Consider the following 17321-nt stretch of genomic DNA (forward strand, 5'->3'; position numbering starts at 1 on the left):
TACCTCTCTCACTCACTCTCTCTCTCTCTACCTCTCTCTACCTCTCTCTACCTCTCTCTACCTCTCTCTACCTCTCTCTCTCTCACTACCTCTCTCTCTCACTACCTCTCTCTCTACCTCTCTCTACCTGTACCTCTCTCTACCTCTCTCTAACTCTCTCTACCTCTCTCTCTCTCTACCTCTCTCTCTACCTCTCTCTACCTCTCTCTTTTAACTCTCTCTACCTCTACCTCTCTCTAACTTAATATCACTCCGCCGCTGCTGTAGACTGTGCTAATGAATACAGGGAACAAAGTATAACTATTACAATGCGATGAAAGGTTAGTTTGATTTCTAACATTATTCTCTCAACAGACATTTACAATCGATAGTCTGGCGTTAGGCTATAATTTATTTGCTTTTGGTGTACTGTGGAGTGGGTAAAACTGTTTTTAATGGCAGGCTAGCAGTGACCGTTGACTCGTGCTAGCCTAGCACCGGCGAACTATGCAACTGGAACGACTGGATGAAAAACGGTCTCCACTGATAAATAACACCCAGGCTAACTTGGAAATGAGGCCCGATGTCCAAAACCCTGAACCACCCCTTTAACATGGGGGTCTATGGGATCTACACTCTCTTTTGGAGCCTGTCTCTAGTGGCCAGTCGATGAATTGCAGTTTAAGTCACTTCCATGTTGGATTCAAGAGAGAGACCGGAAGGGATTTATTTTGGCGGCCGTCTAAATACTTTCAAAGCAGGACAAAACCCTGAGAACTGTCTCAGTATGTCTCTATGTACATTGACGTACTTCACTGATGTATATAGTTTTGACAGTACATGTTTGTAATGGAGAAGTTTGTGAATAGTAGAGTAGTCCTATTTTATCTTTGAAGAGATTTCAGGAAATGACAGTCCAGCGGCCTCATATCCAGTGCGAGAGGGAAAGTAAAGGACAGGGAGGGACGAGACCGGAAACAGAAGAGATCGGCATGCAGACGAACTGCTGTGATGCGGCAGTGAGTGCAAACGGGGGGGAATCTCTCTTTTTAAGCAGGCCTGCGTGTTTCTGGCTCGCTCTGAAGAGTGGCTTTTGTAGATAAGGTCTCTAGAGTGAAATGTCACAAGCCAACAACGGATATTGTGTCCGAGCGGGAGAGAGTGAGAGGAGGGATTGTCTGCCTGTGCTTTAAACACTCGGATTACTGTCATCCTCTTCAACGGCTCGGACACCCGTCCACACACCCAGACTCAACAAAATGCGGGGCTGTAAAAATCCCCATCATTTATTCATCCTTAATTGCTCAACATTATTTTTTGGCATATTGTATGGAGCTCCTGAAATGACATAATTGCACCAAAAATGCATTTGTAAACATTCTATGAAACATTCAAAATATGATCTTTTGTGAACCTTCTGGTCAAATATCTAACCTTAAAGGCCCCCTGAAATCAAATTAATTTTTTTTAGCTTTTAGTATGGATATGTTAGCCTTAAGGTTATGAATAAGCTGGTGTGTTCCAAAACAATGACAAAATTTGCATTTAGGAGAGATAAGCATTCAAAACGTAGTCTCTCACTTCCGCTAAAATGGATCAGGGATTTTTATGACATCACCGCGGACTTCAGCTTCTCATTACATCTTCTGTCCAATCAAATGCTCTCTAGAATCTAAAGCTCCGCCCCCTCTGCTATAAACGCGTCACAGAGCAATATGGGTTGGCGTGTGTGTTCGGTTGCCCAGCGTATCATCAGCGCTCGGATTCGCTTCCATGATGCGCTCAAATACGACTTGCAGTCTCTGAGGTAAACTAAACGCTATTGGCTATTTGAAAAGGGGGAGGAGCCATTCAATATGTCCCGCCTTAGCTTCCCGTCTCAGTGGAAATTACGTCAACGGATCATCATACAAAGACGTGCCTTCAGTGGGCCTTTAAAAACAACCACCTTTACAGTGCAGGGAATGTTTATGTGATGGTTGGATCATTATCCATTGCTCCATCTGTGGAAAATAAAGTCTTATCTACTACTTTCAGGACACCAGCAGCATCTCTGGGCAAAATCTTGATTTCTGCTTAACTGCTTTTCATGTAGAGGAATTTAAAACAAAACCCCCCAAAATCTTTGTCATAAACAGACCCCTTGTATCATATTCACAGTCTGAAGCTGGCTTTTGAGATAAACATCTAGCTCGGTTTTCCCCCCGGCCCATATTGAGATTGTACCTCTGATGTGAAAAGGTTAATTTTTACATCCTAAAGTAAGTGTTATGCGTCGTATGTGGAAATGGATCTTGTTTTTCATTTTCAGCTCAGGAAGCCTCTAGTTCCCCTTAAATAATGATCATTTGCCCAGAGGCCTGCGGAAATGTTGTGCTCTCTGTAGTTTATGAACACAAGAGCGAGCCTGTAGGCAGGTTACAGTGTTACACACACATGGGTCTACTCTTTCTTGCACTCGGATGCTTATCAGTACAGCTGCTTTACTCTCTTTAATGCCGAGAGCATTGACCTTGGTTTAGCAACATTTGTTTTTAATTGGTGTCAATATCTAGTAAAGCAGATCTGGTATATCTGATGATTGGCTGCTGTTTAATGTCAACATTTAAAGCAGATATCAATACTTATTTTTTACCGTTCAAACTGTAGCCTATAGATAAAAAATAAATTAATTAAAATCTTATACTCCATTTTGAAGTGTTTTTATGTCTGATTTTAAAGGGAAACATAGTTAGATGCACGTTTCCCCAATGTAACGATAGTCAGTGTTGTAATAATTTTAACTAGCTTTTTTTATTTGGCCATTGTTCTTTAAAGAGAGCATCATTAGACTAGTTTTGTGAGTCCCTCGTCTCATGACTTGAAATTAGTTTGATTTTATTTCCGTGAGTCAGTTTAAATTGATTTTATGTAGGTAAATATTGTTTATTACTATATATTATATATTGTTTGTTTGATTAGTGTTATTATAGAGACGACAGCAGAGATATTAGGCTGCGGTCACTTTAAGAGCTGCACAATATACTGTTACTCATGTGATGCAGACTCGTGTCGCGCTTGAATGATTTAAAGTCATATTAAAATGCACACAAAGGAATCGATAAGAGGAATCGAAATGAATTTTTATAACAATTATCCGATTCCTTACCAAGTATTCATTTGATTCATTTTCGATTCCCAACCCTATATATATATATTAGGGCTGTCAGTTAAACGCGTTATTAACGCCGTTAACGCAAACCCATTTTAACGGCGTTAATTGTTTTATCGTGCGATTAACGGTCTTTTTGGCCTAGCAAAATTTGTAGTTTTTTTCACATGCTTTTGCAAGAGGACGCGGCATGCGCGGCGCTGCGCTATGAAACCCATTAATTTCAATGGCTTGCGCCGCGCAAGGACGTTTTTTTGCTTCGTAGACCAAAGCGCAAGCGGATCTAGCTAGACCGGAAACAAAACAACAGGCACGCCGCACACACTTGTTTGGGCTCGCGAGCCGGCCAAATAGTCGGTTAACGTCACGTTTTGAGTGGATGACGAGCGCGAGACGCCGAAATGGATGCCAATAAGATTCTGAATGGAAAGTTTACTTTTAAAAAGTTGCCAAATGGTTCCATTGTCAAGACCAAAGTGATCTGTGTGTTTTGTCGTTGTGAACTGAGCTATCATCATCGCAGCACGTCCAGTCTGAAATACCACTTGATGATGGCTAAGTACACACACACACACACACACACACACACACACACAGCTGATGCGAATTCTCCGCCCCCTCGTCAATATCAGGACCTCGTCAGTATTTCTTTCACCCTTTTATTGATGGACAGGGTTACATTGTGTGAGAGATTATTTGCTCCGAGTGAGAATGTTAGTGTGAAATTGAACACAGTATATGCCAATGTTGTTTTCAATAAAAAAAAACATTTGCTCAAAGCAAGCCGATCCACTTTTCCATGTTGATAAGAGCATTAAAATGAGAAAAAAGAAAAGGACAAAAAGAAATCAAGAGACATTTAGAATAGATAAAAATGTGTGATTAATTGCGAGTTAACTATGACATTCATGCGATTAATCGCGATTAAGTATTTTAATCGTTTGACAGCACATATATATATATATATACACGTATAAATTTTTTTTTTTGCTCAAGCTTGTTTAAAAACTGAGTTAGATGAGCACAATTTTATAGTACAAGCGATAAGAGGAATCGAAATTAATTTTTATAACAATTATCCGATTCCTTACCAAGTATTCATTTGATTCATTTTCGATTCCCAACCCTGTATATATATATATATATTAGGGCTGTCAGTTAAACGCGTTGTTAACGCAAACCCATTTTAACGGCGTTAATTTTTTTATCGTGCGATTAACGGTCTTTTTGGCCTAGCAAACTTTGTAGTTTTTTTCACATGCTTTTGCAACAGGACACGGCAAACAGTCCACTTATACTAGCTGTCAATTACATTTGTGGTCATTTGGCTACCAGTGTCCTTTATTCTAAAGCAAACAGACATGCATGCACTTTAGAAATGGTCCTGACAAGGTCATTGCCGCCTCTTAGTGCGAGTAGCTGTAGGCGAGGGCACTCGTCTCTGAACATGTGTGTCTGTTTGACTGCAGGACTGGCCTGTAATTACACAGACATGTGTGAGGGGAGTATGTCCATGGGGCGAGTTGGTGCCTGAACCGGTATGCCCTCCCAGGCCTCTTTTACCCCTCTACCCCTGTCATAAATCAAAGGGCCAGCTGCCAGCGGCTCATTATCTGCGTAATTATCTCATCCTGCAGTCCTGCTTTATCTCCAGGACAGCCTGGGCCTCAGTGCCTTCACCCGTCCTTTCCCAGACAGACCCTGCATGAGCCGGTCCTCTGATCCTGCGCCCCGTCTTCATCACTGATATGTATAATCACGTTTTTAATTGGTATTTTAATGAGCTTCTGGCATGACCACTGTTGGTGAAGGGATAAATCTCTTTCAACATGAAGATTCTTCTTTATTGAAGAAGAGTCGCACAAATATATACGTTTACACCATGATCGTATTGATCGTAGAAGCTTCATCAGGTATTAAAAGAAATATGTGGAACTTGGGGTGTAACGATAACCTCATGTCACGATTCGATACATATCACGATACTGAACTCACGATACAATATTATTGCCATACTCCAAGACAAATGGTAAAAGGTTAACAAAATTTATCAATTTGGTATTACATTGGGTGTGGAAAGGAATAGGATTGGATTTAGTGCTGAAAACCCAAAGCACAGGACGATAGAGACACCAGAATAACAATATTCATGATTCTGCAGAATGCAGAATTATTTTAGATGAATATGTTTGCGCTCTTTCACTGACTAGATATGTTTAAAATAACGTAGGCCACTTTTTACTGGTAACATCAGACATTTGGCATTATCAGGACCCACAAATACTCCCCCATTGCATTATTATACATTATAGTCAACATTATATATAGCAGTTTAATGTAGTACTGACACTAAAACTCTATAAACTTTCTCACAAGGTAATTTTCATTTTGGGTGAACTATACACAATACATATTGTCACTATCCACGATACATATTGATGCATTTTTGTGTTGCGATATATTGTTACACCCCTATGTGGAACACAGGAGTTATTTATCAGATCGTCCAGGCTGCTCTTTTGCATACAGTGAAAGTGGATGGTGACCAAACATGCAAAGCTCGAAATGTCTCATTTAAAAAAAACTTAATAAAAATGGTGCTTCAAATGATGTATGGTAGCTTTATGTGATAAACTGATTGAAAGTTAAGACATTATTCACTGTAAAATGTACTTCCTCCTTTAGAAACAATTCACAATACTCCTTTTTTGCATATGGTTGAGAATACGGCACTGTATGCAAAGTCCTTGGTTCTCGCTGGTATCGTATCGGGACATCCTAGGTTTGAACATGCAGAAACAACAATAGGATTTGAGAGCTTGGCTACTATTAAATCTGCGGGAAAAATCACTGAACTCAAATAAAGTGCAGCAGGGATGGTGTCAGCCAAAACGCAGAAATATTAGCACCTCCAGTTTCATCATTTTTGGTTAAATGCTTAAAATAAGTGGTTCACACAAAGGAGTGACGCACTAAAGATATCTTCACATTTTATTCTACGACGCATCATACTGTAGTAGCGGCTTGTGATTTGTGAAAAGACTGTTGCTAACAAGTGGCTAAAATAACTGCAAACTCAAACTTCCCGGGAAAATGTTTTCTCTCTTTTAATATTAAAGACTAAAAGAGTTTAGCTTAGCTAAAAGAGAGAAGCTTAACCCTTGTGTTCTGTCCGATTTCTGTGTACTCCCCTTATGGACCGGGTCAAATTGACCCTAATTGGATTCAATACAATTCCTCAAAAATCACACTATGAAAAACAACAAAGATTTAGATACAAACTGTAAACTTTTAGTATCAACATTTGTCAAGCATTACAAAAACATTATATCTGAAAATATGATTTATGAAAATGTTTTTAAAACAAAATTTGTTTTGACAAAATTGGAAAATTGGATTTTTTTTGCATATATATATTTTTTCCTTTTTTTTTTTTTTTTACATTTTATGCTTTGAACATCGTAACTGAACAAAAAAAATGGCTGTATAATGAAAATCTTTCATTTTCCTAAGTTAACTTTCCCTAGTTTCCTAAGACCTATTTTCCTAGTTTCATTATTCACTCACTGGGAAGTGAGAAACCAAACATAACAAAAACATACATCAAATAAATGTTTTTTTATTTATTTTTTTTGGCTCTGTGAAGCTGCCTTTGAAAATCCTACATAAAAGTTTTGGTTAAAAGCTAGGTATTTTAGATATTTTGAATATTGAAATGAGAGCTTATTTTACTATCTGTGTCTGACAAAGATTTTCATCTGTAATTTGCAAATAATTCTGAACACTGTAATTTTAGCTTTTTCAAGTGTGTTTGGTTAGGGTTAGAGCACTTTTAGATGCACTTGCACGTTAGAACTGGAGTTGAAGTGCCCTGACATACAGAAAATAAATGTTTTTATATTGTGTCTGTACAGTTGCTTTTGAATGGCTGTCTATGAGGGTCAAATTGACCCGCGAACATCCCGAACGTAACAGTAATTTTGTTTGTATATGTCAAAACACATCAGCATGTTGAAACTTTGCATGCATGTTCATCATGATAAATGAGAAAAAGTCACAAAATATCAAGAAAAAAAACAAAGGTTAACCAGTATTTCCAACAACTTGAAAATCGAAACGGGTCAAATTGACCCGCAACATAACACAAGGGTTAAAGGGATAGTTCACCCAAAAATGAAAATTAGCCCATGATTTACTCACCCTGATGCCATCCTAGGTGTATATGACATTCTCCTTTCAGACAAATACAATCAGAGTTATATTAATAAATGTCCTGGCTCTTCCAAGCTTTATATTGGGAGTGAATGACGTAGATGTAGGAGTAGCGTAAGCTTTGAGCTTTGGGTGAACTATCCCTTTAATGGGGATGATTTTGTGACAGATGTGAAGTTCATTTATAGTCTACGTTTAGCTTTTTTATTCTGGCGATTGTATTTAAACTTAAAAATTGTGTTAATTTGTGAAGATTATCATGATAAACTAGACCAATTTTTGTTGGTCACAGACCCCATTTTCTGCAATAATCCAAAAGCCAATCTAAAACATCTTATTGGGTTTTTGTCGAGGGTAAAGCGAACTTCCAGGTTGGCCTACAAATATACGGCATCACTGCAGCGCTCTATGACATGATGTTACATAGGTGATGACATGCATCGACATTCAGAGCGAACATTATTCATATTTCAATGAATTTGTCACCTTTGTTCCCCTTGTTCACTGTTAAATATTTGATTACATTCTTGGAATTTTCCATTTTTCCCCGTTAAACTATTCCTTTAAAGATTCCTGTGTTGTCTTGGATGTTGTGTGAGTTTCTCTAGTCTAAAGTAATGCATGGTTTCCCTCACTTTATGTTCAGAATATTTTCCCCTGTGTCTTTATTTTTGGCCGCAGTCCTATAAAACAGTCCCCTTCCTTTACTTTGAAACATGTTTGTTTTGCAACAGTATATCTTTGCTTATTACCAGCAATAATAAACCCAAGCCCAGAGGCAGTGAACCAACATAGTGAGATTATGGATCTTTGTCCTCTGCATTTTTTTGAGGATTCTTCTCCGTAATGTTTTTGTGTGTTTAAAAGTGTGATTTCCTCTTTCCTGCTCTCTCAGAGCATTATTGACTCGTACAGTGACTTGTAAAAGCAGCAGAACGTGAGGCAGGAACGCCTGGTTCTCCATGCCTCGTTAAACCCTGTTTCGACATACTTGGGTCACAGTGCTCTCTTCTGATTGGCCAGTGCTCGGATCATATGCTCTTATTGTATAGGCATTCTTGTCTCCATAATCAGGGATAGCCGCTCCAGGAACTGTTACAGTGCAAAAGATCTCGAGCAGCGTTGGGTTTTGAAACAAAGGACCCGTTTGACTAATTGACTTGCAGTGCCATAGACGTGGCAGTGCTGTTTGAATGGACCTCTGTCTCCAAGTGTCCGGCAAATCGAGTTTTGGGGTTTCCTCTGGGTTCACACAGTGTCAGGAATTTAACTAAGCCTATGCAGAATTATCTTTTGGTGAATCTCATAATAAGTCCTCTTGTAGTCAATCATTGTATTACTTGAAACTCACCTTTGATCACCATTTGTAAAAGTTGTTTCCTTAAAAAAAAAATGTCATCATGCCTTAAACTAGCTTGAATGTAACTCTACACCCTCATTTAGTATACGCGGTTCTATGAATATGCAAATGAGCCCCGCCTCCACTCACTCACTCAGCTCAGAGATCCACTGGTTGACGATCACACGTTGATCTGATTGGTTACAAGTAGGGCTGGGATAAACGATTATTTTTTAAACGATTAATCTAGCGATTATTTTTTCGATGCATCGATTAATCTAACGATTCATTTTTCCAGTCCGATTCGATTTCGATTCGATTGATTATCTCCCCATTAATTGACTAATAGCACTTTATACATGTTGATTTACATATCTGAATGAAAAAAAAAACATGAATTCCTTAACATTGCAATATATGTTTATTGCTCTTAAAATTCCCAAATAAAAGACTATATAAGTGCAAAGTAATGCATTCTTATTTTCGTAACATTCTCATTTTCCACTAGATATGTTCCTCTATATCTAAGGAGCGAATGTAAATTGTGACATCACAGCCAGATTCAAACTGTGCTTTCGCGCTATGGCTGGCGCTGAGCCAAAGACGGACGCGCTCAGCGCTTGTCATCATAGGCTATATTTACAGTAAAACAATACATTTATAGTTTCTCCCAGTTCACCGGCCACTTACTTTCATGTATTTCGGGAGAAACTGATGAATTCACGTGCTGTAATAAATCCAACAGACAGGAATCTCGGACCTGCGGCCGAAACAAAAGCATGACGGCGACATCTCTCCCATGCATTGTGCGTGCGTGCCGCCTTGCACTTCTGAAAGTCTGAGGAGCCACTCGTGTTGCTATACTACTCTCCGGCGCCGCCATTTTTGTTTTGGGTCTGACGAATCGACGCAAATTTTTTGCGAATTCGTTGTCCCAGCCCTACTTACAAGGTCGTTTGTGACGTCAGAAACACCAGCGATTTCAAACCGTGTTTTTGAGACTGTCTTTGGTTCACTGCAGTTTTAAGCAGAAAATACTCAGCAATGCTGTCGACTTATGAATTTACACATGGTTTGTCTTAAAGCATATTAAAAACACCACAGACATATAAACAACATTTAAAATCTTGATTTTCACCACAGGGGGACTTTAAAGGGTTAGTTGACCCTAAAATGAAAATTAAGTCATATACTCACTCTGGTGTTGGTCCAATCTTTGTGAGTGAGTGGAGGCGGGGCTAATTTACATATTAACAGAACCGCGTATACTAAATGAGGCAAGGATGTAGAGTTACATTCAGGCTATTTTAAGGCATGAATACTTATTTCAATATTTTTTCCTTGAAAATCATTTTGGTGATCAAAGATGACTTTTAAGAGATCAAATTGACTACAGGGCTTTAAATATTTTGTCTAATTAGCTTTTAAGCTTGTAGGAGATGCTTTACCAGCCACACTCGTCCACTGTCCATGACCAATTACATCACCTCTGATGCATTCACAAGAACGTGCTACAGAAAGCCCTCAGTCAGTGTTTCACATGCGATAAAGATTGTTTCAAGAGAGTGCAAATTCCTTCTGAAAGATTCACACTCTTGATCACCAGCCGAAACCTCACTCTCCACATGTTTTTTTTTTTGTTCAAGAATGCCCTTCTGATGCTTAAGGAAGATTACAGAACAACTCGTAATGCCTGGTACGTCTACAATGTGACCCAACCTGTATTTGTATGAAAAAAAAAAAAGAATATCCTTTCCTTTCTGGGAAATTCTCAAATATGTGGTGTCTTTTTGACTGTTTCAAGGTTGTAAAGTGTGAAGTTCCTGATGTCCTCAGGCTGTAGCCATTATAGTTGATTGAGCTGATATGGTGAATAAGGTGCAGTATGGACCCGGGAGAAGAATCTTCCTCTAAATCTGTTGCTATCCTTTAAGTAGTTTTCTGACCATCTGGTCCCCAAATCCTCCGAGAGCTCAGCAAAGTGCACCTCTAATACTCTCCTTATGGCTCCCTATGCACTCTAGTTAGGCGTTACAGAGAGCACTGAGGTCGATATGACTGTTTGTGTGCGCCAAAAATCACAAAGTAGGATGTGGTCTTTGGACGTAGTATATTCAGAACGTGCCACTACCATGTTTGATAGATAACACTATGTTTATTACTGTATTATTGGTAACACTTTATAATAAGGTTCATTAGTTAATGTATGAGCTAACATGAACTAACCATGAGCAATACATTTGTTACTGTATTTGTAAATCTTTGTTAATGTTAGTTAATAAAAATACATCCGTTCATGTTAGTTCACAGTGCATTAACTAATGTTAACAAGATTTTAATAAGTATTAGTAAATGTTGAAATTAACATTAACTAAGATTGATAAACGCTGCATACGTGTAGTCCATTATTAGTTCATGTTAACTACTAACTTGTTTACATTTTATAACATTGTAAAGTGTTTTATTATTATTCTATAGTTTTATTAAAATTAATATTTACTATATTATATGGCATACTGCTTTTATTAGAATGCAGTATGCACTGATAAATAGCCAAATAAATGAAATGAATAGATTTAAAGTCCCCCTGTATTGTAGTCAACAATTTTATCCCTTTAAAACTCATCTTTGATCACCAAAATTACATATTTTAAATGTTTTTTCATTGAAAAAACAAATTTATTTATGGCAAAAAATAGTTCAAATGTATCTCTACACCCTTGCATCATTTAGTATACGCGGTTCTATGAAAATGCAAATGAGCCCCGCCTCCACTCACTCACTCAGCTCAGAGATCCACTGGTTGACAATCACACGTTGATCTGATTGGTTACAAGGGAGTTTGTGACGTCAGAAACACCGTCGATTTCAAACCGTGTTTTTGAGACTGTCTTTGGTTCACTGCAGTTTTAAGGAGAAAATACTCAGCAATGCTGTCGACTTATGAATTTACACATGGTTTGTTCTTAAAGCATATTTAAAACGCAACATAGACATATAAACAACATTTAAAAGCTTGATTTTGCCCACAGGGGGACTTTAAAGTAAATGAAGGTATCACAACATGAACAGGCACAGCATGAAGGAAGGATGGATATTAGTAGATGTCTTTTAGCAGTGTTATTAACCCCTGTGCGTCCTTAAGGAAATTTTTATCTTTTTAATTTTTTTTGTGTGATAATTTTGCCTGTTAGTGCCAACATACATTTTACAGATGTCTGTATTTTAATATTTGACCCTTATTTCCTTTCATGAATCTATTTTACTCTAGCTACAAAAAATAGTTACACTCAGGACCTTAAGGACAAAAATCTCCCCATTAAAACCGGAATTTTTAATCCCAGGGCCATTTAACTATAAAATTATGTATTCTTTAGCCGCTTTTCCACCGTCTGGCCGAATGGTTCTGAGAACCGTTCGGTAAGTAACGGTTCCTGGCCTGAAATTCTCGGCCTAGTTGGCTAACCGTACCGAACCGTGCTGGAAAAGCGGCTTTTGTTAATAGGCTTTCATTCTGTTGGCAACAGTGTTGGGTAAGTTACTCTAAAAAAGTTATTAATTACTAGCACTATCTTCAACAGTGTAATTAATTACTGTACTGATTACTCTCTCTTAAAAATATTGCGTTAGTTATTAGTAATTACCTTCTAAATCCCATATCGACCTCGACCAGTTGAACAAAACAACGATAGACAAGAAACTGCTCTTTTGATTCTTTTAAGTAAATAATATAAAATTGCATACATTTTTCTTGAACTGACCAAAGTATTTAAAGGGAGAAGGTTAGGTCGATCGTCCACTGTAACCACTCTACTTACTATAAGTAACTTTGCAACTACATGTCAACTTACTCTCATTAGAGTATTAGTAGACTTTTATGGTTTAGTAGAGTAAGTTGACATGTAGTTGCAAAGTTACTTATATAGATTGTCTAAAGTGGACTATTGAAAAACATGGACATGATTCAAAAAAGGTTAAATGCTCCTGAAAAACACTTGTACTATTAGGGGTCAAAAATAAGCACAATGAAAATAAATGGGCGATTAATTTAATCTAGTGGAAGCGTTTGGTTCTGCGCCCGGAATAAGTCTTACTGAAAGCTCATTTTTTAAGATATAAAGCTATAATTTGGAACACAGCTTGTTTAAATTTATGGCTTTGATTTTCTCCCAGTTTTAGAGTAAAATGTTGAAAAATAAATATATATTTCATGTAAAAATTGATAATAGTATTTTTGTGCATTTTTCACAACTATAAACCCAAGATTCTATATATTTTTAAGTTTTTTAAATTCTATATATTTTTAACTTGAACAAGTTTAACTTCAGCAATAATCTGCCAAGTGTCGTCTTTGAAAAGAGATCAAACTTAAGTCTGTGCTCAAGACATTCAAGATTTACCATAGTTTAAGTTGGAAGTTTAATTGTCAGGTCTATGCTCAAAAAGTGAATAAATGGATTATAACTATTGCATAAATATAATTTAGTACCATTAAGTCTGCTAAAAGTACAAAATATTAAATAATGTACCATATTTTACTTTGATAATGTAATTTAATTTCATTGAAATAAAAAAAGTCATTAATAAAAGTAAAGCACCAGAGGGATATATATATTTTTTTTAACAATAGATGGTAAATTTTGATGTGATTCTGTATGTGTATTTATATCTGTGTGCATATGAAATATGATACCAATATATCATGCAACAACATTGATATTTAACATCTTGAAAACTGGATTAGAAATGCCAAGTAATAGGATCTACATGCCGGATGATGATGGCTGGAGTCACTTCTCACTGAATTAAACATGCAATGTAATGAGTTTATGTGACAAGATATTACAGTTTGAAACGTTTGCATTTTGCATGCTGTTTCACATACGGTTAAAAGAATATGCATGATTATATACAGTTTACAAAATGCTGCATGTTCATAAATGTAGACGGTGCCCTAAAAACCAGCTACAGGATGATAGGATCTGTTAGTTTTGACGCTCTTTGTCTGGTATTCATTATCTTAACAGCTATTTTTCCACAAATGCAATCCAAATATTCGACTTGAACAAGTCTTGGACAGCAGTTAAAACAGCTCTAAAACAGTCCTGATGTTTAAAAGATGTCTAAATACGCTGCAAATGTCCCCGTGTTGATGAATGTGTCTGTTGTATCAATAACATTGCTATACAGGACCTCAGTGAGACCTGTCTCTCTCTGCACCTGAGAGCGCTGGCTTGACTCCAGATAGCAGACGCACAAGAGGAGGTCTCATTAACTCCTGATGAGAGACGGGCACCAGTGGACAAGGGCCACATTGACCTCACAAGCACAAATAAATAAAGCCCTGCTCCTGAACGGGCTCCTGTATTGAGTCCCCGAACGCTGTTAGTCTTTGAGTTGTTGTTTCAGAGATAGCCTGTGCCCTCAGACTGAAAGTAGAGTCTTGGTTTGTTCAGCTTCAAACATGGGTGTAGTTTCAGTAGATTCACTTGTTTGTTGGGCAGGTGTTTTATGTTAAACATCGACATTTATGTAACGTTTATAGCAATTTAACAGAGTATTTGGCGTGTTTTTTCTTTGCGGCAGTGCTTCTGTGATGAATAGCAACCCTTGGAGGCTGTTCAGGCTTTATTAAGTGGATGGTTGTGAATCATGTTATTGTGTGTCTGTTGGAGAAGGTGGCAGCTGGTGATTTTGGCAGCGGGATGATATTCTGTGCTCTGTTGAGAGCAGATAGTGACCCAGTGTGTCCCGAGACACGGATCTGTCCATTCTCTATAGTACATTCGGTCTGTTTTAATCTCTTAGAAACAGCAGTTAATCATTAACTGTTGGTTTGTTCATTTATCTGAAATAATAAGTTGGATTACTAACTTAATTAGTATACTATTGCTAAAAGAAAATGTCTATGAATACACAATATCTGCATCCAGACATAGAAATGTGTTTAGCAGTAGCACTAGCAATCATATTCATCTTTGTTTTTATTTTATTCTGATTTGATTACCAGTTTGTTGGAGATTAAATGGTCATTAGACTATAAAAAATATATGCGTTTTTTATTATTATTATTATTAGTCGTGTTTTAGTTATGTTTCTCACTTTGAGAATGCATGGCCGTTATGAAAATTGGCCATTTAAATATCCCTGAAATGCTGTTATATCTTTTTAAACACACAGTAGCCATGTTTCCATCCACTTGTCAATCGAATTATCTGAAGTTCGGTAAAAAACCTCATGCGAATAAAGCTGGTGAAAGTGTGTTTCCATCAAACGGCTTTAAAGCGGATAAAAACCTGTGCGTAATGACGTCACATGCTGTTTTGCGATCAAATTGGTATATCGAATTGATTTGAGACATGTTAAGGTGTTTCCATTCATTTTCTCACCGAATTGCTCAACATTCAAGCCAACATTTGCGAACAAACTTTTACTAGGTAAAATGGATCGCACCATAATAACGTTTCCATCCGCGTTTATCGCATAAGCCGTATATCGATCAAGATAAAATCCGATGAGACCGATCGTATTTCATTTGAGTCGATATTCATGAAATTCAATCGAATTTTACTGTTTACATAAGGCTTTTTTCATTCGATATCACTTAATGCGGATACAAACGTGTGGATGGAAACATAGCTTGTGATGTAATGGCGCTGTTCTTCAGAGACCCACCAAATGATGCCAGTTTATACGTAGACCCGACATTAAAGAACCAGTCACTGCTTAAGTAGAAAAATATGATTCAGAAAAAAAATCTGAATATCTTTGAAAAAATATATATTGGTAAACAGTAAACTGATCTCAAATGCTAATACTGGCCGATACCAGTATAGTCACAGATATATCATGCTTGTGTCCATTTGTATTTGTGTATTAATGGTATATTTACTAATGATCGATATCTCTGCGTTTCCCAAAATCATTGTATATCGTTGGTGCCAAGGGTATCTGTGACGGTTATTATAGTTAACTAAAACTGAAACTAAATTCATAAAAAAGTTTAGTTGTTTGAAATACAATAATCATTAAATGAAATAAAACAAAATATAAAAAACTTTTTTTCCGGCTAGTTGTCAACATTGCTAATTTAATTTGATGAACTAAAATAACACAAACTAATAATAATAACAACTATATAGATGTGTATATATAAAAAATGTTAAAATAACACTACAATCTATTTAGGCTAAGAATGCTTTTGGGAAATGCAGCCTACACCAATTAATTGGCCAATAATTTAATAATTAACTGATAACTGTGCCTACTTGATTAACCTGTTTAACAGCAGTGTTAGTTGCAAAGGTTACGAACTGCTTTGTCAATGGATATCAAACATGATTTCAAGAGTAAATATCTTGTAAAATTACTGTTCATCTACTTTTTTTTTTTAAAATGTTGTCTCATATAATATGCAAATTCAGACATCATCCACTTTGCTCAAGACATTGGTATCAACCCCAGTTGAACACTAATATTTACTTTTAATTTCCTTTCTCTTGCAGTTGTAATGTCTTGACGCAGTATTAAGCCCTTTTGAAGGATCTACAGTGAGTGCTGATGGAAACTGCGGCTCCAATATGAGTGTTCATGATGTTGGCGGGAGACGACGCTTTGAGGACTCCGAGTTCACGCTGCGCATCTACCCAGGGGTCATCGCCGAGGGCACCATCTACTGCCCCATCACCGCCCGCAAGATCACTTCAGCCGCGGAGGTCATCGAGCAGATCATTGACCGGCTGCAGCTAGATCGGACCAAATGCTACGTGCTAGCGGAAGTCAAGGAGTTCGGTGGGGAGGAATGGATCCTCAACCCCACCGACTGTCCCGTCCAGCGCATGATGCTGTGGCCTCGCATGGCTTTGGAGAACCGCTTCAGCAGCGAGGACTACCGCTTCTTGCTACGGGAGAAGAACCTCGACGGCTCAATCCACTACGGGAACTTGCAGATGTGGTTGCAGGTCACGGAAGAGCGGCGGCTCATGGTTGAGCGGGGCTTTCTGCCGCAGCCCTTGCCGAAGGACTTCGATGACCTTTGCAACCTGCCGAATCTCAACGAGAAAACCCTGTTGGACAACCTGCGCAGTCGCTTCAAACAGGAGAAGATTTACACTTATGTGGGAAGCATCCTCATAGTCATCAACCCCTTCAAGTTCCTCCCTATCTATAATCCCAAATATGTCAAGATGTACGATAATCACCAGCTGGGCAAGCTGGAGCCGCACATCTATGCGGTGGCGGACGTGGCCTATCATGCTATGCTGCAAAGTAAGCAGAATCAATGCATTGTTATTTCTGGGGAGAGTGGATCGGGAAAGACCCAAAGCACCAACTTCTTGATCCACCACCTCACGGCTCTCAGTCAGAAAGGCTTTGCTAGCGGAGTGGAGCAGATCATCCTGGGTGCCGGACCAGTGCTGGAGGTAAGAGCTGATTATATTAATTAACAATATCACAAGGTTGTTGTTGGCAGTGGTTTTTATAGGTCAAGGTTTATAGATTTGTGCTTGGAGCTGATCTTTAATAAGCCTTACATTCTGTCCTAACCAGGGTTGGAAATTAATAGAGGGACAACACAAGCCGTGTTTCCATTAGCCTTGAAATTGCGCAAAATAAAATTGAAAATACGCCCAATGGAAA

The 17321-nt window shown here is 37.9% G+C and overlaps 1 protein-coding gene across 8 annotated transcripts in view; it reads left to right on the forward strand.

Annotated features, from left to right (window-relative positions):
• myo9aa (myosin IXAa) overlaps nt 1-17321 on the forward strand; it is a 185195-nt gene that overhangs the window by 24732 nt on the left and 143142 nt on the right. For all 8 annotated transcript variants that reach the window (XM_056233202.1, XM_056233205.1, XM_056233209.1 and 5 more), the window contains exon 2: nt 16187-17104. In XM_056233202.1, coding sequence (XP_056089177.1) covers nt 16262-17104 — 843 coding nt within the window. In that variant the 5' untranslated portion in view covers nt 16187-16261. The remainder of the gene's footprint in view (nt 1-16186; nt 17105-17321) is intronic.

This window comes from Rhinichthys klamathensis, unplaced genomic scaffold (genome assembly GCF_029890125.1).
Source record: "Rhinichthys klamathensis goyatoka isolate OS25496 unplaced genomic scaffold, OSU_Roscu_1.1 h1tg000362l_1, whole genome shotgun sequence".
In the NCBI taxonomy this organism is placed as follows: domain Eukaryota; kingdom Metazoa; phylum Chordata; class Actinopteri; order Cypriniformes; family Leuciscidae; genus Rhinichthys; species Rhinichthys klamathensis.